Below are 23,510 nucleotides of genomic sequence, written 5' to 3'. Positions count from 1 at the left end.
AAGACTTGATTGACTAAATGGTTTTGCTCTGATGTGAATTTTTGTGTGGTTACTATATTAATACACCTTTACCAGACTGTCATCTGAGTTACTGTTTTCTTTAGAAGACAGAATATGACTTGTCTTTGATCCCTTTTTTCTTCTCTGATTCTTTCTTGATGTATTTATTCTAGTGAATGAGTATCTTGTTCTTGCTTCTTCAGGTTAAATTTTCATTAAAGTTCTTTTGCTCTTGTTCTATCTGCAGTACCCTCTGAACATATTTCAGACTTAATAATGTTCATACGAGCACACTGTCATAAAGGGAGATAATAGAGTTGCCTGGTGCCAAGTCTGCTATTTTGATGTTTTGGGTACCTTGATAATCCCTTGTATGTCACATGGCTCCGCTAAAGTACCTGGATTAATGCTCAGCTGATTTAAATAGATGCCTTGGAGTGTTCCATTCCAGGGCATAATTTCCTTTATTAGTTCATCACAACTTCATACTGCCGACCTTCAAAGTCACAGTGCAAATTTATCTTCTTTCAGATTCTTCTTTGGAAAGGTAATGACTCCAGGAAATGGAAGCCACTGGAAAATGTTGCAAAGGGTAATAAGAGAGTCCTAATTTTGACAAAATTTTAAGTTTTGGATATTGCTCCCCTCTACTGTTGTGTGTGAGACCAGATTCTGAATATTGTGAATTGACACAATTAGGGACATGGTTTAGTAGTGTTGATAGAGCTAGGATAAAGGTTGGACTCAATGATCTTGAAGGTCTCTTCCAACCGAAATTGTTCTATGATTCTATGACACTTAAAATCACACTTATGCATATATGCTGTATATAAAGAGGGTAAAATGAGTGTTTCTGCAGGTTTCTGGAATTTCTGAGCCTATAAAACATTATTATTGAGAGAAGAGTTTAACAAACAAAGATCTCTACTTGTCTATTGAAGTACAAGGAAAACATACAATCTTCCAAAAAGAGTACTTTGGAAGTACCTTTCGTTTACAGACCTTATGTGCCACCACAGCAGAAGGCTAAGAAAAGAAAGTGAGCTCCACTTACTCTGGAAGAAGTTATAACTACATCCCTCTGCACTGAATGACAACCTGGACAGGACAAATGACGACGACACAAGTGTTCAGATTCTACTGAAGTGCCAGACTCTGCTTGGGTCACGTGTCCTCAGAAAAAGTCCTAGATGACCACTAGGATATTAAAAATAGCCTGAACCAAAACCTTACCTGAACAATAAACATGGCTATGTGGTGAAATTCACCCCGGCCTCCCTGCTTCACTGGGACCGTCATGAAGAACTTACTGCCATCCTTGGAGAAAACTGGTTCTTCATTCTACAAATGCAAGATTGTGTTAGTTTGTCACACTTCCCATTAAACCTCTTGACAAAACATCAGCTTAGGGTTTTTGACTCTTTGCTTTTAGTAGTTGCCGTGCTCATAAGAGAAAAATCTTTAGATTTTAAATATTTTCTGCTAAGATTAACAAAAATGTGGTGGCTAAAGCTAACTGTAGTCCATGCCAGTAGTCAACCACTGTGCAATCTCATCTGAAAGCATGGGTTACAGCCCTTGCAAAACTCTCCCTCCCAATGAAAGGTCTGGTAGACTCATCCCTAATGCAGTGGGACTTTCCAGGATACATTCCTTTACCGACATACAATTAATGACAGAGGTAAGTCCTACTAGTGATGAGGAGAACAAATATTTCCATGGCCCGGGCTCAGTGAAATATTACTAACATTGCCTGACACTCATAAAGTTGTATGGAAAAAATAAGTATATAGAAGTGATATTCTGAATCACGGTCTCACCATAAATTTTAGCCTGCTATGATACCATCTCTCCATGTCTAACTTTACATAGAAATACTAAAGGAAAATGGTTTGCTATAAAAGCATAGTTTTAAAAAAATTATTTCTCATTTGGACATCACAAAATGAAGCCTGAAATGTATGTTAAATAGAATGAGTTTCATCCATTTATTGGACAGATCTTCTGAAGCGATGAAAATGACATAATTTGCTGACATATTAGTTCAACATATTGTTCCGGGTATGAATTTAGAAATATTATTCTTATGCATTCCAATTATAGCCCGTATGACCTCTAATCTTTGAACTCCTTTGGGTTTAATTTGGTGAGGTTATTTTTTAATCAGGAAAAAAAAAAAATCAGCACAGTATATAGGACATGCTTGGAATAGCATTCGGCTGACCTATCTTTAACCATCCAAGAGTTAGGTAGTTAGTCAGCTGGTCATCTACGTGCTTACTTAACTGAATGCAGAGTGGAAACTGAAGGGAATATTGTCTCCAAAACCCAGACAGGTGTCTCAGTTCGAAGGGCTGAATTGCTCGCTGGAAGCGCGTATCTCTTTCCACCACTGACACAGTCAGCTAGATAGCAAAATGTGCTCTGCGTGATGCTAAGTGACAGGATTCCCACTACCAGAGAAACAAGCTGGCATTTGAACATTTACACAGACACTGCTATAATCCCTAGCTGTTAAATTACTTTAGGATCCTAAAACGTATTCAATTTTAAAAAGAATGGATTTTAATAGCTTATAACATAACATATAATTAAATAAAAATGATGATGAAGCAATTACACATTATCCACCCAGAAACAGCATTTATACTATACCTGCTTAGGAAGCCACAGGTCTGACTGCATTTCATATTTCTAAAAAAGAAAAAAATTATTTTTATGGAACAGCTATAGAGCAAAAATATTTCCCACATTCAGCAAAAGGTCTCCAGCTATTTCGTGCTTTTTTTTTTTCTACTGTGTTACAATCTTCACATCTCTTCACTGGCACTTACATCGAAACAAATGATAATTTAATTACCAAGTCAGCTGCTTTATTCAGAGTTTTTGGTAAAACACCACAGGGGACCTAAGAATGCTTTTTTCAGTCATTTCTGATTAGCTATCAAGTAGCTTTACACAGGCAGTTCTATTTGTTTTTTACCTCTAGGCATCATCTGACAACTGGATATTTTAGGTCCTTCATCAACACTGGGCAAAGAGCCAGCATCAAGCTCAAATTGTGAGACCTTTTCAAGTCACAGTCCCTTGCTTTAATGGGCTGTACTGCGGCATTAGTAAAGAGAAAAAAAAATAAATGCAAATGATTGCTTTTTATTGGTCACACTCATATTTCACACCATGCCATCTAAAAAAACACCAAATACCATGCATACATTGTTGGAAAAAAATATAGAATATATGTCAACTGTTGTAAATTGTCACAGTCACTGTGAAATAATGAAAATTTATTAGCCATAGAAGCATCTGTATAGAAGCATATACGGCCTGAAAAATGAAAAATCTGTAGCTACTACAGCAGCTGGTTTTATACAGTACTTTTTCAAATTGAGAACATGTGCAAAATGTAAAAAAAAAAAAAAAGGTTTACAGTTGAAATCCCATGGTGCGATACAATGTCAAATTCTCATAATAAGGCCCTTTCTCATCCATGATTGAATTCAAGAGCATCAGCTTATCCCAGCGGATGCAGCCTAGGAACCATCGGGGGTTACGAGCCTGATCCCAGTTGCGCTCACAACAGTGACACTGCATCGCTATCCTTCCTCATCCCCCTAAAAAGGTCCTTTGCTGCACTTTAATTCTTCTGGAGTGGGACTTCTCAACCTCTCTCTTTTATATTATGTTCTGGATTACAGCTCCCTGCATAGCTACTTCAGACAAGTCCAATTGACCTTGGAGCACATAAGGGTTTCCTTTCAGAAACAACTGCTCACAGTGGTTCATGAACAACTTTCTTAATAAAAGGTCACAAGGCTTGCAGGAACCAAGTGAAAAACAACCCAATCAACAAATCTCCAGGTTCACAATCTTAATCCATAGTTTGGGGATTTATTTGCAGTTTCTGAGTCAGGAAAAGCAACCTGCACTGTGTAGCAAAAGAAGCAGACAAGCTCAGAAAGAATACCTTACACTTCAACATGACTGAATTCAGCAGCAGACACTGATGGGAGCCTTTTGACTCAGAGGCCAAACTTAGACCCACATTAATCACTCATAACCATGTACAGTGCCAAATTATACCCTCTGCTTTGGAGCATCTGTTGGTACTGATATTAGCATGTATAGAAAATATTTATACATTTAGCTGGTTCTGGGAAGAGACTGTGACTCAGAATGGGAAAGCGGCCAACTGCATTCAAGATGCAAGACTGACTGTAAAAAATGGAGAGATGTAATGCAGGAGTGTCAGAAGTCAGAGTCTGGGTCAACGGATGGGATGTGGTTGGATTCAAATAGAAAAATGTGTTTCAGCTTGGCTTACATTCAAAATGAAATATCCCAGTTGCCTTTCATTTTTATTTTTTTCTAAAGTTATTTAATTCTGCTATCAAATTTGCAGGAATTATCAGAATTTTACACCTTTTCCTTAAACATATGTAAGCTGTGAGACACAGAAAGATCTGAAATGAAACTCTGTAGGGGGAGAGAGGAGAAACTAGGCAGCTGAAAATATCTGACAGAAGACAAGATCGTCACTGTGCTAGCTATATCCAAAGTACATAATGTTCAGCAACTGCAGTTTCCACTGAAGTTAATGAATGAACAAAGCTTAGTAATTCTGAAAATGTCACTCAAAGTTGCTAATTGCATGAAATCATTTCACCAGATTTGGAACTTTCTCACATCCATTTCCTCCCTGTTGACTAATTATATTCAACTTGCAACTACTGCATCTGCAAACTGATTTCTGAAAACCTTTTTCTGAACATGAAAACAAAATGCAGGAAGAAACCTTGCAAAGAGATCTTAGGAAAAAATCCAACTTACCCTGCTGCAAGCTCCAGTTGTGGTTTCGCAAACCGTAAGGATGGAGATATTCTGAGGCCTGTTCAACCATCTCACCACAGCCTTGGTGTTGCTTACCCATTTCACCATGGTGATGTAATATTCCCTAAGTAAACATTTGAAAACACAATGGTCAGATCATTCCCATGTCAGATGAGACTTTTTTTTTGTTGTTTTAAAATATATACAGTTCATCAAATGCTGGATATGTACTGCATTGTGTGAGTACTAAGGATGGAGAAAATAACCCCAAATGCCCAGCATCTGTGTTCCCACCAGTGGGAAGGCTCAGTCCTAGTGCAGTGTTCCCCTGGGAAATTTGTACTCCATTAGCACCTCCTTCTCAGCCATTTGGAATTCATGAGCTTTACCAAGTGTAAAACATATACCTGTGAAACATATGTTTGCGAATACACACGAACCATGCACTGGCTGGCCAGCTCAAAACCAAATGCTCAATTCCAACAGAAGTCAGTATTTTCCTATACCAAATACCTTCAAAAGAGATGCATTTCTGCAAAAGAATCCAGCCCTACTGCCAAACAACAACAAAGGTCTGTAAGTCTATAATGTTGGAGTGCAGGCGAGGCCACTTTACCACTTTAAAATGTCACTTGTTATAAAATAACAAGTATTTTGTAATGGGACTTCTGCATAAAAGCGAAGTCACACTCAGTATCAGTGTGTGTCAGCTTCTGTTTTAACAAATAACTCATAATATTGGTCAAATCGTCTGTCACTCAACGACCCTGGCTAAGCAAGGGAGGCTTCCTAGGCACAGATGCATGGCATGGAGTACCTGCCTTCGTCCTCCCAAAATCCTGCTAGGCTGTCAGACTGGGGATGTAACAGAGGAAGACCTGTTGCAGCTTGTTATCCCAGCCAGGCTATTTCCTTCACTTCTAGTCGTGGCAGCCGGCAGCTTTCACAGTCCAGCTGAGTTACGTGCAAAAGCGGAGAGAACTTGTCTGGAAACTCAGCTCCTCTTTAAAACAAAGGTCTTCGCTTGCCTATAATTCAGCTTTTAATCTAATACTGATGGAGTTCTCGTTACTCTTTGACAACACATTTAATTATACATTCAAAAGACTTCTTACTAGATCAAAGATGCTAAGCAGCGCCAACAGCAAAGCTGTGTACAACTCAGGCAATGCAATAGACAGCAATTCACTGCAGCTTCACCCAGCCTCAGTCTGGTGCTCTCTTTGAAGAACACAGCTGAACAACCCAATATGCACAACTTTCTTTTGGCTTTTATGTTTGACTTTTAGTAAGACAGACATTTTCACATGCGGATACCAGAATGATGAATAGAAATAGTGACTTCAGATATAGTCTGAGTCTAATACTTACACATTTTGGTTTAAAAAGCTTTTTAAATTACTGAGGAACAAAAATGTATGCCAAAAGTAACAAAAGATCATCAGGTGACACAGCCAACAAGCAATGACCCAACAAACAAACCAAAGAGTGTAACACCAGATCTCAGTAACCTGTGCTCCACAGCAGAACTCAAGAAACAGGAGTTGAAAACGTCGCCCTTTGCAGTCATGCCTTCGTAAGGCTGTCCAAAACCATTGCAACTGTGCATACAGAAGCCCAAAGATAACCAAAAGGAAATGTTCAAAACATGTATATAAGGACTGCCTCCCTCTACTGGTACTTAGACACCAAGGTAAGACAGCATCCCCTGACAACAAAGCCCAAATTATCTCAGAACCAAATCCCACAAAATAGAGCCTGAGCTGTTCCACTTGAAAAAGTCTTCAGTGAGGGATAGAAACAGGAGATTTAATCTTTCAGGATCCAGCTGATATAGTAACTAATAGTCCAAATCAAACCATAACATCATCTTCCATCACTGACATAAACTCCTTAATCACTGAAGTGAAAGGAAAAGATAATTTTAAAATTCCTGGGGTTTTCTCCCCTTTCATCAACTATGCATAAAAGCACGTTCAAAATTTCACTACATTAGGACTTGTTTATCAGGAGTGTGGTATACTTCGTGTATATATATATATATATAAACACATACCCTTCTGAAATTAACTGTCTCCAGGTAATGTTCCTTTGTAATTCAGAGTTTTGTGGTTACTCTATTGTTTCACATATACAGTGCACAAACACACACTGCAAAACAGAGTAATAGTGTTGTCGTAGGTCAACAGTCATAACCACACAGAAGTTTGTAGAAGAAAATCGTATGTTTTATTAGATTGGCTGATAACAGTTGAATAAAACCAGGGAAGCCTGCAAGGCAAAATCTGGTTTAGTTCTGAGGAAGCTGCTATGTGTTTGTGTCTCAAAACTTACCAAGCTTTTTTTGAAAGTGATCTAATGACCTCTTTCCCTCCAGATCCAAATACTGGGATTACTAGACCCTCTGCATCTGCACATACATTAAGTTTCCTCACGACATCATTTTCAAGAAGAAAGACCACGACTGCTTTCTGGACAAAGGACTGAAGCATGTCCAAAGTGTAACAAATACAATTATCGATAACCTGTGCAATGTTAGTTTAAACTCATTGTATCACACAGGGTGGCAGAGACAGAATTCACTTTTAGCATTCAACTGGCCTAATAAGAGCAGACTTTTCTCTCCTGCTGTGGCTTGTTTTCTTCAAGTTGTGTCCCCTCATCCCACCTCTAACTTTCTTTTCCCTACACTTCGTGTAGTCAGTTGCAGGTTTTTCCTTACTGATCCTTTTTCTTGCAGTGGGGCCATCAGAGGATCATCTTGGGAACCATAAAACCCATTTGTTGATAGCCATCCCTTCTATCCCCACCACCTCACCTGCTCTCAAGTTTTCCACTGAAATCCCTAATAGTCAGGAAAAACTCATCCTGTCCCTGCCTCATAGACCTGCCTTTTTGTTTTTCAGCCAGTCCCCATTTCATGGTCTAATCAAGTTTTCATCTCAGACTCTCTTCCCTCTCACCCGCCCTTGGATTTTCTCCTTTCTGAATTCCAAAGAGTTAGCTTCCTTTTTTACTCTGTATAAAAGCAAACAGAAAACACAGAAAACACAGTCTCCTTCCACAGCACCCCATGACCAGTTAATATTGAAGGAGCTTGGATGTGACTCACTTTATTCTAAGCTGGATTGAACCAGGCAATGCATAGAAACAACAACAGCTTCAAGCTCCTTGACCAGACAGAAAGCTACTTCTAATTCCACATGCAGTATTTAAACCTGTTGCTTGGCTTCCAATTACCCTAAGGCAATAATATAAGATAATCACTACAAAGAAGGAAGAGCTTTCCTTTAGGCCTACGAACCAGGAACACAATATATATACAGTCATGTTGTCAGCTCAACAGTAGGAGCTGGAACATCTCATGTGTGCTGAGGAGGTGTTGCACACCGAGAAAGGTCTTGGGGCCTGAGGTGGATGGAGGTTATTTAATGAGAAAAAAATTTCCAACTGTAGGTGTTAAGAAAGCAAATGTCTTTCCTGAGCGTATGGCAATTAACTGTTTTCCAAAAGCTTGAAACTTGATGAAGTCTGGATTCATTTTTCAGTGCTGATAAAAAAACATGTTAAATATCAAAAGCATTTATCATTCTTTGCCAAGCCTGAAGAGCCAATTTTTTTTAATGTTTCTTTCTTACAGAATGTTTTTCTTCATTTTGATTATCTCAATTGATACACAGTTCTATGGTGGCAGTTGAACAGTTTGCTAATATAGTTATCATCACTCAAGAATGTCCAGCACGTCTTGTTTCATTTGTTAAGTTTTGGGATACTCACGACTAGAATGATATAAATGTGTACCTTGCTGGCTGTGATTCTAAGTGCTTAGCAAAGTCAACAGAGACAGTAAGTTGAACAAAGGAAAGGGATTTGCACTGCAGTACACTGGAAGCACAGTTACAAACATAATTAAATTTGAACATTAGATACTTGGATTTGAAATAGACAGACTAACATCACAGGAAAATAACACACAGTATTAAACTCAAAAATAAGACACTGTTCAAGAAAAAGAGTCAAACTTTGCAACTTCATACCATTCACTATAATGAAGAAATCTGCTCTAACTTTAAGCCAATGAACTGATTATGAAGAAATCTACTTATTAAAATAGCTGGAAGACATTTAACATTTATGGCAATGGAAAAAGAAACCTTACTTTTGTCAATGGTTTTAACAGATTTGGATTTGGATGATAAATTCAACAGGCATCAGCTAAAGAAAGCCAACCTATTATGCTCTACTGGTTTGCTGTTGTTATCTAAAGGTAAAGAATAGACACTTGCCCCATGCACAGTGCTCTAGAATATTTACTATATTCTTAATGATTTATATTGTTGTGTATTGAAAAGCACGTAAGAATGTACAGGTACTAATAGAAAATGTCATTCTCAGAAACACACACGGAAAACAACACAAACTGAGACATGACCTGCAAGGTAGCTAAGACAACTACAGTTTGTTAGTATTTTGGTATAGTATATATGACTTTATCTATGCATACGTTGATGGATGTACTGCAGCTTTCTTCTGAGACTAACCCACAGGTATTTGGTTGGAAAGAGTTTTTCTAGCTCCCCTTCCCATGAGTGCTGGTGGCCACCATGCTAGCCAGGCTAAAAAGCTCTGCTCCCATTTCCTTACAGCCACGGGCCCTGGCTATGACCATCTTGGTAGCCCTCTGATGGACTCTCATAGTCCTCCCTGAATCCCCAAACTGGTGTGGGTGATCCTCTGCCTTTACCGGAGATGGACAGAGCAACCTCCCTCAGTCTTCTGGCCATGCTCCTCCTAGAGGAGGAGGTCCAGCCTCGATGACAATAAGCGTGTGCTGTTGTCTCCTATTCAGCCCCAACCACAAAGCCTTCGGCAGGACTGCTGGGCAGGCAGCCAGGTCCCAGCCCCTACTGACCTGGGGGCTTGTCCTGGCCCACGTGCAGAACTTGCCTGTCTTTCCACTGAACAGGGAAGGAATAATCAATAAATACCTTGCCATTGTGTGGGAAAGCTTCAATAAAGTCTGTGAATATATTTTTATCCTGTAGGCTTTGGCTGAATAGATTACAGCCATTTGCTAGAAGATATGATAGTGAATCAATCCTTTACATTAACCTTGTGAGACAGGTATTGTTAGAGCCAAGTTACAGAAGAGGGGAGGGGCAGAAGCATGAAAGAAGAGACTAGACAGCATATCTATGAAAAGCGGGAAGCAAACCCCAGTTTTCTTAATACTAAATTGCATACGCCCCCATCTTTCCCATTTCCAGTTAGAATCAAATAAGCTTTCTATTTCAAAGCAAGGCTCAGATGAACTGGCTGCTGGAAGTATAAAACCAACCTTTCTAGATTCAAAAGGTGATTTCAAACTAGAAGTACATAAATAACCAAGTGATTTTGTTCATTTGGAAATGTGTGGATAATAAAAACATCGGTGAGGTTTGTAAGAGCACTATTTGAATTTACGCAAACTCAATGTTTTCAGTTCCATTACAATAGACTACAATCAATAAAAATTACTTAAATTTGTCATTCAAAGTCAGAAGGTCTGACTGTAAATTGCAGTCTCTTTAAAAGCAGGTATACAGGATATGAGAAGGTGGACATTTAGCATTTTTTCAGGCACTTAAATACTATAGGAAAAAGTAAGAAAAAGGACTGACTTAATTTCTTACAGTGTGTTTTAAAACTACCCAGTCAGCAGTGGCTGGGAACAGGGCAGAGGCAATGTAGCTTGCTCACTATGGCTGAGAATGGGGAAAGCAAGCAGTGGATGACCCCCACCCTGAGACTTTTAAGAGCCAATACACAGGTCAGCAGAAAAATCTTTCCATTGTAGAAGCACAGCTCTACTCTAATAACTCAACTGCAAATGCTTTCATGTGCTATTTCACTTTTTCCCCGTCTTAGTGATTTCCACTTTGGAAAATAAATGAATTTTTTTCTGTCTGACAGGTCTAAATTCAAGCATTTTGAAAAATCAGCCTACATAATTTCTTAATACCATATTAATATCTTATATCTAAATATCACCAGTTACAAGCATTCTTCAGGTGTCCTAAGTTACAGTGGTTTGAACCAATTGCTTGCACACCATATTGTTTTTTCAAGATTTGCAGCAGACGGTGAGTATTAGCTTTCCAACTGTACCTTCAGGAGCTAGCAGTGTGTGAAAGCACACATATTTCATCTTACATGTATATTGGCTTTCTAGGACTAATGAGGAAAAAACCCTGCAGTACCTAATCACGTTCACCACTGAAGAAAAAATAATGTAATTGTACACATGGAATAGAAACACCAAGGGGGAAACAGTAACTGCACAGAACACAACCGCATGTTTAAAGGAAGACTGTCAGTCTTTTTGTGGCATTAACAGTGCACAGTAGATGGTAAATTCTTCCGGAAAATAAAACTTTCAGGAGTAAACTTACAAATGTTATTGCTATCTTTATATCAGAATAACTTGAAGAAAACTTGGGAAATACTACGAAGCACCTTTAAAGAATCACTGCAAGCAGTAAATGAAGGCGGAACATGGAATTTACTCACAGTCTTACTTACAACAAGTCCCAGGTGCCCTAAAAATCAGAGAAACAGTTTTATTTCTTCAGAAGTCCTGCACTGCACACAATTTGGGGACAGCTGAGAATCTGAATGTTACTTTTTACGGTTATAAATAACAGAAACCTCTTTCCTTACCCAATTGCGTGGTTTCTCTGCATAGGAGTGAATCTCTCCCATAACAGCAGTTGGTTACAACTTGTACAACACGTATTTCCAAAGTGTTTCTACCTTGAAAGATCCATAACACTATATATGATAGTGTCCCATTGCATTTAATTCTGAAAGACTCCCATTATGTATTTACTAATGACTCCATAATGAATTGATTACAAAGGTACTGAAAAAACTTGACTGCTAAAATTAGCTACTACTTTTATTAAAAAAAAACCCTCCCAACCATTACAAACTCCAAAGATTTCCCCTCTAGAAAGGTCTGTTCAAAGCTCGTTCTTCATACCTCTCTATATACTGATATATGGATATATACAGATTGATAACCAGTGTGATGAATGACTGCTACTCAAATCCAGAGTCAGAATGCAAGATTTACAGTATACTTGGCTGACAACTATGTAATTTTTCAAAATTTTATAGCACGGATATTATACATTAATAGCTAAAATCAGGATGAAACTTACTTTTTTCCAGGTTTAAATAGTTTTACTCTGTCCTCTGATACAGCAGCAAAACGGAATTTGAAACATGAATATTATTTCAATTAAACAGCAACGATGTCTTTATCAAGGGCTCAAAAATCTGGCAAAGATGCCCCTTAAGTCTCACAAAAGAAATTCCACAAATTGAGCTACTGCTAGCCTTCAGCTTCAAGAAACAAAAAACGTTTTAAGACATCAATATTCATTCTTTTGATTCTACTTTTATTTTCCATCTGCTGAGAAGGAAGAATGAATCTGAGAAATCTAGAGTGAAGCCATAACATTTGAACATTTTCAGGATATTTTTTTCTTGGGTATTTACACATTCACATTGCTTTCTCATTTCACTTCTTCCTGCCTTCTGACATTTAAAGGACAAGTTTAATGCCGTTTAAGACAGTTAAGATGCTAATCTTGACGGCAAGGAGTCTCTATCAGATTTTATACTATCACTTAAATTAATGAAGGGTTAGCAAGCAGCAGGAGATTTTATTATGTTTTTCAGTAGTGGTCCATCAACAGAAAGAAAATACTTCAAAAAGCACAAAATCATTCCTTTCACAAACACAATCAGTAGGCATTCCAGCTGACATAAATAATTGCAAGGCATAATTCACTACTGAATTATTCCTGCACTAAGTTAGGGTACCTCAATTTGTGCAGAAGAGAGCTACGCCAGCTTAAAATTGGTTGCAGTGGTTGTGAATCAGTGTCCAGTTAACATCCTGATTGTTCTGGGAACAATTACCAATAAATCTTTCGTGTTTTGTACGAACTGCCAAAACAGCAACTATATTCAGAGAGTTTTCTTCAGCTAGAGGTAGCTTTATGGTTGCCAATCCTTTCCACATCTTTCCCCATCTGAAAATACCCTGAGTGAAGTGAGGAAGCTGCACTTCCCTGGCTCTTAGACTGCAGCCAGATCTGGACTGTGGCAACTCTTTTATTGTTATTATTATCTATATTCTATAATAATTTAGATTTAGAAGATCATTAGCATGTGTACTGAAACCACAATGGGAATTTAATTTAATACAACTGCAATTCTACAAACTGTAATACGCATATGGGAAGGGATGAAAATTTTCTTGCCCTTAAACAAAAGTTTCAAGGCATGTCAAAGTGAGGAGAGGTAACCAGGAGCTCAGCTTAAGGTAGTTACTTCAGCAGGAGATTTGCCGTTTGCAGCCAGACCTCATTTCTTCAGCCCAAAGTCAAAGGGACTGCTAAATTAGCTCAGTGGCTCTGACGCAGTTTCTCCTGAAAAGCACAGTACAGCCCTTAGCCTATGTGACCTGGTGGCACCGCATCTCAACTTCTGTCACCTCACTGCCTCTGTCAGCCGTGATGAGAAACGAAACTTTCCATAACCTACTGGATTTGAAAACCTCAGAAAATTGCTCTCTAAATGAGGGAATACCCTGATCATGTGTCCTGTGCATTTGTAATACACTTCTATATTCTGCAATCTCATTTCAGAAACTGAAAGCAACAAGTTGGCACACAGCGAGGAAAGGCTGGGAGGGAACCTCAGAAACAGGGCAGCGTTCAGCCCCTTTGACCATAGCTTAGGATTCTTGATTTCATATATTTCAAGTAAATTGGAGCTTCTCAGAACATCAGACATGAGCAAATATCGGATTCCTGTGATTTTTAAAAGAAGCATTGATCCAATACAGCTGTATTTTATTTTATCATCATTATGTTCAGCCACGGGGATGGAGATCAAGTGTATTCCAGTCAAAGGTAAATCTTGTGCTGATGTAAAAAGGCAACGATTAGCCTGAGAGACAGTCAGATTAAATTAAACATGAGTTTCAAAACAATGAAATGACATACCTTGATTTAAAGCTGTCAGGTGGCATCAGTTCTAGTGTATGTGCCGGTCCATACAGATTAACTACAAACAGCTTTATTGTTGGGTTTGTTTGACCTGCCTTTGAAAAAAAGAAAATAGGAGCTTTAGAGGCAGAGGCACTGAATCAGTGACAGTGAAACAGAATCGGTCATTAACATAATAAGTCAGTATTTTTAAAATAATCAGAAATTATTACAATTTAAAAATCCTAGATCTTCACAGTCATATGAATTACACAGTTAAAAAAATGAAGTATTAATTGAGTAATTCTCTCACTGTCCTTTACCGATGGCAGACCTCCCTGTGTAGAGCAAGGGACCAACGCTAGAAGTGGTTTGGCCCAGTTTGGTAAAGTCAGCTGCAAAAACACAGGCAGTTCCTGCACAGCAGTTCAACCCAGCCTCCAGCAAAGTCTTTTCCAGACACTCGTGCCCCTTCTTTCAAATAGCTGTCCAATATCTGGGATAACACTTCTCTTCCTCCTCTTTCTTTACTGTTTTCCCTGGTTTGTCGAGATGGCAAATTTTTGGCCCTGTTCAGGACCCAGCTGCTTTGACAGGCCAGCTCTAAGAGGAACAAAACACTTCTTGTTGCTAAAGGGGAATAAAATGTCAGTTTGATAAACATCCACTGGGAAGAGTCTGATAAATCCTGAGGATCTACAGGAAGCCAGAATTTGTCCTTCTGGTAACATGGCTTGTTACTAAGGGAGGTTCCCGAGATGAAGAAAAAGGACTGGAGACAGAAGGTAAGGCTCTGCGGGCTTGGCTACTAGTCCTGCAGCCCTCTCCCAGCTACATCATATTCAAGCTTCTTTTTCACGTAAGTCACAGGAGTTGCACAACACTATATAGCCTCCTTGGGATATGGGAGATGAAAAGTGTGTCTCTCAATGGCCTGATTCCTGTTTAATATTGGAAGGACAAGGTAAAAATCTCTGATTCTACAGTTTATTAAGATTAATCACGATAAAGTACGAAGTTGCATATCTGGCTTTTCATAGGGATATTTAGAAATGCAAAATAGCTTTGCTGAACTACACCTTTAGAAATTGGACTTATACCAAAATATAGTTTGAACGATGTATCCACTCATTTCTGAAGGACAAGAAAGTGGTATGTTTACTAAAGCTAAAAAACGTTTTGAAAATGGATTTAATTAAACTCCTGGATTTTTTAACTTTTATCCCCATGAAAACTTTTACATTTGCCTCAAAAGAAATGTGATCTTTCTTTTGCACAAACACAGCTTACACAAATGCAAACCTGGAAGAAAACCACTGAGAGATTAAGTCCTTAGGACACAACTGCAGTCTCCTTATATCCTTTGAACCTTACATCAAGTGCGTAGTGGTATCCACATACTCTCACTGGGAGGGCTGCATGAGTAATTACTATCCAGCACGAGTATGAGCAGCAGAGAGACACTGTAAAGCATGGTTTGATGTGGGCATGGCCAGATCTGTGCTGGCCCCTGAACATGAAGCTCCGAAGTCCAGCACCACCCCAGTTCACACCCCCTGCCAGGGGTCTGTGGCACGGCACTGCCCAACATGGGCTGCCCTCCTGAGCTGGTCGCCGTTCAGGGCTGTACTGCCCCAGTGTATTGTCTCTGCTACAAACACCCACGGTGTGTCCTACTCTGCTGCGTGGATATGTCTGAGCTACAGCTCTACAGCAGTGGCTTCTAGCTCAATACAAGGTCTGTCCCTACAGCTGGGGAAGTACTGGGGTCAGTGGGGCAAACACCGAGCGCTCCTGCAGCGGACTCAGGCAGCTGAAGCTGTTTTTTACTCTCAAGCAGAAAATTCTCACATCCTCAACAGTGAACAGCCTCAACTCCTCTACCACTCCGGGTCTCCCTCATGACAACTCAAATAGCATCAATTTTGTGTAATACCCCAAACATTTGTTCAGTAGTGCAAGGACTCTTTACATTGAAATCCTACTTTGTTCTCAATGTATTCAACCAAACTTAAACTTCCTTTTTCATGTTTTTTTTGAAGAACACAGTCTGTGCATACGACATGTACACAGATGCGCATTTTCCAATATTCACAAACACAAGTGGGTTTCAATTTAGTTTTTAATCATATATATAATTTTCTCTGATGGTTTCATTCTATAATAAAGACCAAGCCTTTTTTTTTCATCTCTGTTGCTATACCACAAGCTTCATTACCAATTAATGACATTTATCAGGCAGCTAAATTGGCATTAAATAGAGACATTAAATAAAGATAATGTTTTTCAGTGATGAGATTTCTGAAGTAGTATTGTGTATCACTTTTACGCTGAATTGCTAATGAAACCGAATTACTCATTTCTTATTGACAAAGCTGACTTTTAAAAATATTCCTTACTTTTTTCTTTGCTTTGTCACTCAAGGCCTTTTGCCAATGCAAGCATGTAAACTAGCTCTGAAAATAGTGTTACTTCATTATTTTAGAGGATTATTTCATAGCACAATTATATTATATTTATAGCATGCATATTATTGTCTCATAGTACCCAGTACAGCCTAACTGCCCACTCATCAAGAATAAAGGGTCATCATCAAAAAAATGGTGGCAGGAATAGGGTAACAGTAATATTTTCTAAAGCCCTCAATGAACTTCCTTTGAAATGTCAAACATACAAGTGTCCATGTACACGGACCTACATATGCTGTCAGAAAGGAACTCAGACACTTTGAAACTGCATGCAAGAAGTGGATAAACTGGTAAGCTGGAAGGTAATACCAGTGCTGGAGCTCAGCACAAGAATGACGGCTAAGGAGGCACCTAATCAGGAAATCCCGAGAAAACAAGGAGTAATTTCAGACAACATCCCTGTGTGGACTGTTCTTTCAACTCTCCAACATGAATCTAAAAACCCTTCCCTAAATCTTTTGAAACTCATCCTTTTTTCTTTCTTTTTTTTTTTTTTTAAAATCATTTTGATGGCCAGGAAAAGATTTTACTGTGGCTTATCTTATTCAAGAACGGTCTGCCACATTTCTTAATAGCAACAAAATTTACTGAGATCCATACAACTGCAACAGAACATGCCCTGCGCTCTGCACACAGCATGTATGACTCCAGTGCAGTTCTGACTTCTTTTCTTCTGTGCAGTCCTTCAAATGTATTACCTTTCTCCCACAAGTGGTGGATTGATTTTACCAAGCCATACATCAATGATGAAATTACTATGAATTAGTTTGTCTGCTGCTCCCTCACCCGATAGTTTCTTTCCAACAAGGGGTGTTGCAGTGTACTGAAAAAAAATGTAATTAATACTTCCTGAAAAGTAACATGAACAAAATCAGCCTTTGTTACTGTCTAGAAACACTCCTTCCATATGGTTGATACTATCACTGAACAAGGAAGAGGAGGTGGGGACTGCACTCACACTCATCTTACCTTAGGATATGGATACTGCTTTCCTTTTGGATACAGACCTCCAGTAAACCGGGGGATAACCATGTTCGGCACTAGAGAGTCATTTATGGTCAGGAACGCCAGTCTTTCACCGTCTGGAGACCACCAGTGGGCAATGTGAGAATGAAGAAGTTCCTCTGCAAAACCAGATTTCCTTAGGGTCCATAAAAATAACACTCACATAGTTCCCAGCTCATTCAGCTGGCACTGATTTGTTCTTTCTGTGCCTACTTGAAATGAGTCTGTTCTAATTTCAGTAATTTCACATTATCTTGGGTTGAATATTTGGATAACAAGGCATATCAAAAGACCAAACTTTAACCATTTTCCTCAAATGAATACCTTCATTGACATCAATAAATCATCTAAATGTGAAAGATGATTGTAACTGCCATATGTTAAGTTCTACTGCATTCCATTAGATGTGTTTAATTAATTTTTAAATGATTTGGACCATTTTAATAGACAGGCTTTTTAGGATTGTCAATTCTTTTTTTTTTTTTCTGTTTCTTTTAATATAAAACTTTAGTATACCAAATTTCTCTGAGCTGTGGCACCTGGAAACATGCAGATCTTCACACAGTGATATTTATGTAATCATTTTTGGAGTGTGATAGAAGACTGTCTTGTCTCAATCTAATGGTCAGCTTGAATTCTTAGAAAGTTCAGTTTTCTGCAATGTAACTTTTTGAAAATAAAAAAATCCTTTCTATTTTTATCCAAATTTTACTTGATTTTCAAATAAAGTAATTCTCTACAGAATCACAGAACGTTAGGGGTCAGAAGGGACCTCGAAAGATCACCTAGTCCAAACCCCCTGCCACACCTAGAGTAGGTCACAGAGGAATGTGTCCAGGCGGGTTTTGAATGTCTCCAGAGGAGACTCCACCACCTCTCTGGGAAGCCTGTTCCAGTGCTCTGCCACCCTCACACCGGGAAAGTTTTTCCTTACATTAATATGGAACCTCCTGTGATCCAGCTTGCACCCATTGGCCCTTGTCCTGTCACTGGCCATCACCAAGAAAAGCCCAGCTCCATCCTCCTGACACTCGCCCTTTATGTATTTATAAACACTGATGAGGTCACCCCTCAGTCTCCTCTTCTCCAAGCTAAGGAGACCCAGCTCCCTCAGCCTTTCATCCTAGAGGGAGATGCTCCACCCCCTTAATCATCTTTGGGGCTCTGCACTGGACTCTTTCCAGCAGTTCCCTGTCCTTCTTGAACTGAGGGGCCCAGAACCGGACACACTATTCCGAATATGGTCTCACCAGGGCAGAGAAGAGGGGGAGGAGAGCCTCTCTCGACCTACTGACCCCATCCCTTCTAATACACCCAGGATGCCACTGGCCTTCTTGGCCACGAAGGCACATGGCTGGCTCATGGGCATCCTGCTGTCCACCAGGAGCCCCAGGTCCCTTTCCCTTACGCTACTCTCTAACAGCTCAGTCCCCAGCCTATACTGGTACATGGGGTTGTTCTTTCCCAGTTGCAAGACTCTACACTTGCCCTTGGTGTATTTCATTAAATTTCTCCAGCCTGTCCAGGTCTCTCTGAATGGCAGCACAGCCTTCTGGTGTGTCAGCCACTCCTCCCAGTTCTGCGCCATCACCACACTTGCTGACAGTGCACTCTGTTCCCTCATCCAGGTCATTGATGAATATATTGAATAGTACTCATCCCAGCACCGACCCCTGAGACACTCCACTAGATATATCATGCAACGTTTTCATGTTTTCAATGTTTTCCTTAGATCTATTGTCACTGTATTTCATATCCAAAAGAAATAAAACAGAAACAACTATAGAAGCAGCACCCAAACTCCTAGAATCTCAGTAAAGCAACTCACTTGTTTTATCAACAGCTTTGTTGACCTTTAAAAGAAATGAAGTTACAAAAAATCCACATCAACCTCTTTTAGATACTGTTTCTGAGATACATAGCTAAGCTGAAATAGAAAATACATTAAAAACCCCATATTGGCATGTTTCAAACAAAGCAGATTAGTATTGATTCTCTCTAGTTTTTAAACATAGATCTCATGAATGCAGAGGTCCAAATCATACAAACCCTCCCACATATCTTCCACTAAAACATGTCTTAAACGTCTATCTGTATAATTCTTAGATGGGGTCTACTCCATCCCTTCTAGACAGCTCAAATAAAATGCCTCACGAATAGCAGAACTCATCAGTTGCATTAGGTAACCTTTTGTGATCCCTTCCAGCTTGAATTATCCTGATATTCTTATTATCCTCCGCAGACTAGGAAGGAATGTTTTTTAAAGAATCTCATATTACATTTTGTTCTATGGAGTAGAACTCTGTAATGCTCCTTCATTACATGTTGTTCATGCAGCTCCATGCTGCACCCACTTGCACCCCAAAGAGAAGAGAAACAGAGGCTGCCCTCTTCTGAAATAGTTGTCCTCAAAATGCTTGTAGAACTGGAGCCAGATTGCCTTGCTGCATCCATGACCGTGACTCTTGGTAACTTCACTTTGTTTTAGCAAAAACTTGATACACTATATCAACTTCAGTGAGCTACATATGTTTAAATTCTTCAATTCACATGCAGTCATGTTAAATTTGAAGAATATGAAGTGCATATAAAACTATATTCCATTCCAAAGACGTCCTTTGTCTTTAAGTTTTGAAATATGCCACCACATTAAAACATTTCAAAACATTAACAGAAACTTTGGAAGCGGGTAACTATCAGACACAGGCATTCATATGGCTAAGGGATGCAAACTACCATTCTAATTCCAGAGTTTACTTGGGCAGAGATTTTAAAATATCCCATTGTGAGCTAACTGCTCCTAACTACTGAAATGACAGGAGGTATGTATAGACCATTTCTAAGGGCCACACTGAAGTTCCTTGCTGTATGGTGTTATACCATTCCTAAAAAACCCTCTGCCCTCCAAAATTCTACATGTGAGAAGTTACATACTTCAGGTAAGCGAGTACTGAACACCGAGCTGTTTATCTGTAAAATTCATGAGTCCCATAGAAAGAATAACTGAAACGTGTATCAATTTTAAGCTTTTGTACCAAGCTGCATAATCTGCTCCCCTTTTTTTTTTTAATTATTATTTATTATGATGTTAAAAACATTTTGGGTGCAGAGAGAAACATTCTGTGGTCCTACACAGAAGACGTAGAAGGATTCAGAAGCCAGAGGATTTCACAAACTGAGCTGACCTCCACTCCGTTTTGGCACTGCTTGCCAGCAACAGCAAATTTCCCAGGAATCTAGCCCAGGCTGATTTAAGCAAAAAGCCAACAGCAGCCACTGTTGAGGTAAGAATATGACACTTTTAAATCTTGTCCAAACACTCAAATTGCATTCAAGCATGATCTTAAAGTCAAGCAAAGTGTTACTGCCTGGCTTGAAGGGCTGGACTCTCTCGTGAGTCATACTAACACATGGCACACCAACCACCACTGAGGCTGAAGGAGAGATGCTGATAGAACAAAAGTGAGGCACCAGGCAGTGTCATCGTTGATCCCCTTTCGTTATGTATCCAGCAGTAAAAAAGAAAAATGTAGCCAATTCTGAGTGTACGCTACAATTCTTGCATGCCTTCTGTTAGGATGTTTTAACTGTAAATAGACTGGCACTGCTGTTCACACAAGCAACAGAATCCTTTCCCTCCTCATTTGCGTGGTAAATCCAGAATAGCTCCAAAGGTATCAATGGAGTTATTCTAGATAAGCAAAACATACAGGGTGTTTAGTTTTATTTGAATAGCTTGATTTGAAATGCCAGCCCCACTGAAGTTGGCAGTAAAATCCCACATCAAGATTCCACTACTATAGCATTTTTACATACTACCTAGTGTTCATAACACATTTGATACATTCTGGTGGAAAATAAATTCCTCTTTCTCAGAAAATATTGTTATATGCAAAACAGCAGTCAATACAAAGTATGAATAGATACAAAGGCAATCTTGCAAGAAAATGAGAAGGTAAAGAAGCAAAAACAACCTTAGATGGCATTTTCTGAAATGAATAGATTTGTGCTGTTGGGTCTCTACAAGAACCTCTCATCTGTTTTAATAAACAGATATATTTGTCCGGCTTACCTTCATACAACCAATCTGCAATTCCATTAAAAATAATTCCTTCTTTTCCTGAAGATGTCAGGCGCAATGAGCTACTCTTTACATCAGGCTGATAGTAGATGTTATTTTCAAAAATATAAATCTGGATGAGGTAAGAGGGATGGAGAGAAAAAAGAACATTTTGGTAGACATAAATGAATGTTCAGCAATGAATACATAATTTCCTCAGGCTCAGAACAGTCTACAGAATAATTCAGCATGAGTTTTCACCAACACTGGCTTCATATTTCCTTTTATTATCAATTTGGACAAACTAAGCAAACTTTTAATACTTATGCCAAACCAAAGTCTTCCTTTGAAATTGTCTTTCCAGTTGAAATGTTTCTATTCACTTTAAGAAATATTATTACATTCCTCAGAATCATACAGGAGACAAGTTTTATAACAGTTGAATAGATAAAGAAATTTTCCATTAATTCCACTCTATCTAATAAAATCACCTGTTTTTCTGACTGTGAAATTAGACACACTTCTGCAAGTACATACAGCACAGTACATACATCATAAATCTAAGTTACAGCTTTATGTCATGGTGTGAGAACGTACTGGAAAAGAAAGAATACATAACAGACTGCTGTTATTTTTTCTCAGCTTGCTGACACTATTTCTGACTCTGACGCCAACATTTTACTTCAAGTGTGATATATAAACGCCCTTTATTTTCAAGTGTAGGCTCCTCCTCCTCCTTTTCCTGCAAGTAACAGACTAGACAGACAGACAGTCCTTTCCTCTTTCACTGCCACTTCTCAGCCTTGGCTGCTTTCCTTTCCCTGCTCACTTTGTTGCAAAGGATGTCAAGTTCACTCACTGTGTCAGACTGAACTCCAGGCTCCATGACAAAGTGCAGAAAAAAAAAAAGAAAGAAAAAGGCGAAAAAAAGGAAAAAAAAAGAAAAAGAAAAAAAAAATAAAATACTTTGGAGAGGTATGGTAATGGCAAAAAGGGCAGGAGATGAATACCGATGATGAGGAAGGTTTATGACATGGAAATTTTTACATACTCAGATGTATGCCACAAGGGGCTGTATGTCTGCCTTTCTGCTACCAGCCAGGAGACCTCCGAGCACTTCACTCAACACAATTTAGGTACATGTTGTTCCAAACTTATTCATTGGCCCTATCTTTCCCAGTCTGAGTTAAAAAAAAACGAAACATCCGAGACAATAACAAGCCAAAAGCTACAGACGGGTATAAAAAGCAGAGCCACAGCTACTACCATTTCCTGCAATAATGCTCTTAATCCTTTTTGTCCATACTCCCATATTCCTCTGTTTCCCAAGCTGTCAATGCCTGTGACTAGACTCGTATTTCAGCTACAATCACCTCAGAGTTGTAGCCTTTTTCTTTCCTTTTTTAAGTTGCAATGGCCACATACATGCTTGCACAGCTTAACAATGGAATCAAGCTAATATTAATATTATACACCATCTTGATTCACTCTAAGAAAACGCAGCTAACGGCACCAGAGAAACAACACACGATAGGCATTTTTGTTACATGATTTCATCCATGTACACTGATATACAGAGTCTCAGGGACTGCTAACATGAAGTAAATATATTTCCACCAAAGACCATTTTAAAAGCGTAGTCATTTATCACTCTCTCATACTTCTATGATAAACGACTTATGGGAAAATACTAACCAGAGAGCAAAGTTTTATTATCACTATTACTGCTGTTCTCTTTGCTTCTGAATTACCATCTGAAATAGATTTCCCTATGAGTCCCAAAACTAATGGCATTTCTTGATTTTTAACAGTATCTACTTCATGATTTCTGCTGCAGAAAGCAATAAAGCTGAGGTTTTTTCATACCATAAGTAATGCAACGATTTTAACCACTACTGGGAATCAAGGGTGACTTGGAACAAAGTTCTTTATGGTCAGAAATTCTAAACTCAGCAGTGAGTCCAAAGCTAAAGTAAAAATAACTGATCCAGTTTGAATAATCCAAAATGTACTGATCAGTAATTACATTTATAGTTTTAATGTAATATTCGATACAGTTAAGAATTTACGAGAAACTGCCATATGACCCAGCATTAACACTAAAAG

General features: G+C 38.8%; 1 protein-coding gene across 4 annotated transcripts in view; it reads right to left on the bottom strand.

Moving 5' to 3' along the window:
• DPP10 (dipeptidyl peptidase like 10) overlaps positions 1–23,510 on the bottom strand; it is a 234,066-nt gene that overhangs the window by 32,582 nt on the left and 177,974 nt on the right. For 3 of the 4 annotated variants that reach the window (XM_086466120.1, XM_086466121.1, XM_086466123.1), the window contains 6 exons: positions 21,417–21,537; positions 17,309–17,463; positions 13,890–13,987; positions 4,831–4,954; positions 2,656–2,694; positions 1,234–1,341 (listed from right to left, as the gene is read on the bottom strand). In XM_086466120.1, coding sequence (XP_086322246.1) covers positions 1,234–1,341; positions 2,656–2,694; positions 4,831–4,954; positions 13,890–13,987; positions 17,309–17,463; positions 21,417–21,537 — 645 coding nt within the window. The remainder of the gene's footprint in view (positions 1–1,233; positions 1,342–2,655; positions 2,695–4,830; positions 4,955–13,889; positions 13,988–17,308; positions 17,464–21,416; positions 21,538–23,510) is intronic. The other variant, XM_086466122.1, reaches the window with a different exon arrangement.

This window comes from Leptosomus discolor, chromosome 5 (genome assembly GCF_034619465.1).
Source record: "Leptosomus discolor isolate bLepDis1 chromosome 5, bLepDis1.hap2, whole genome shotgun sequence".
Taxonomy (NCBI): Eukaryota; Metazoa; Chordata; class Aves; order Leptosomiformes; family Leptosomidae; genus Leptosomus; species Leptosomus discolor.
Note: the sequence above shows the minus strand (reverse complement) of the source record. Positions and strands in the feature narration are given on the sequence as shown.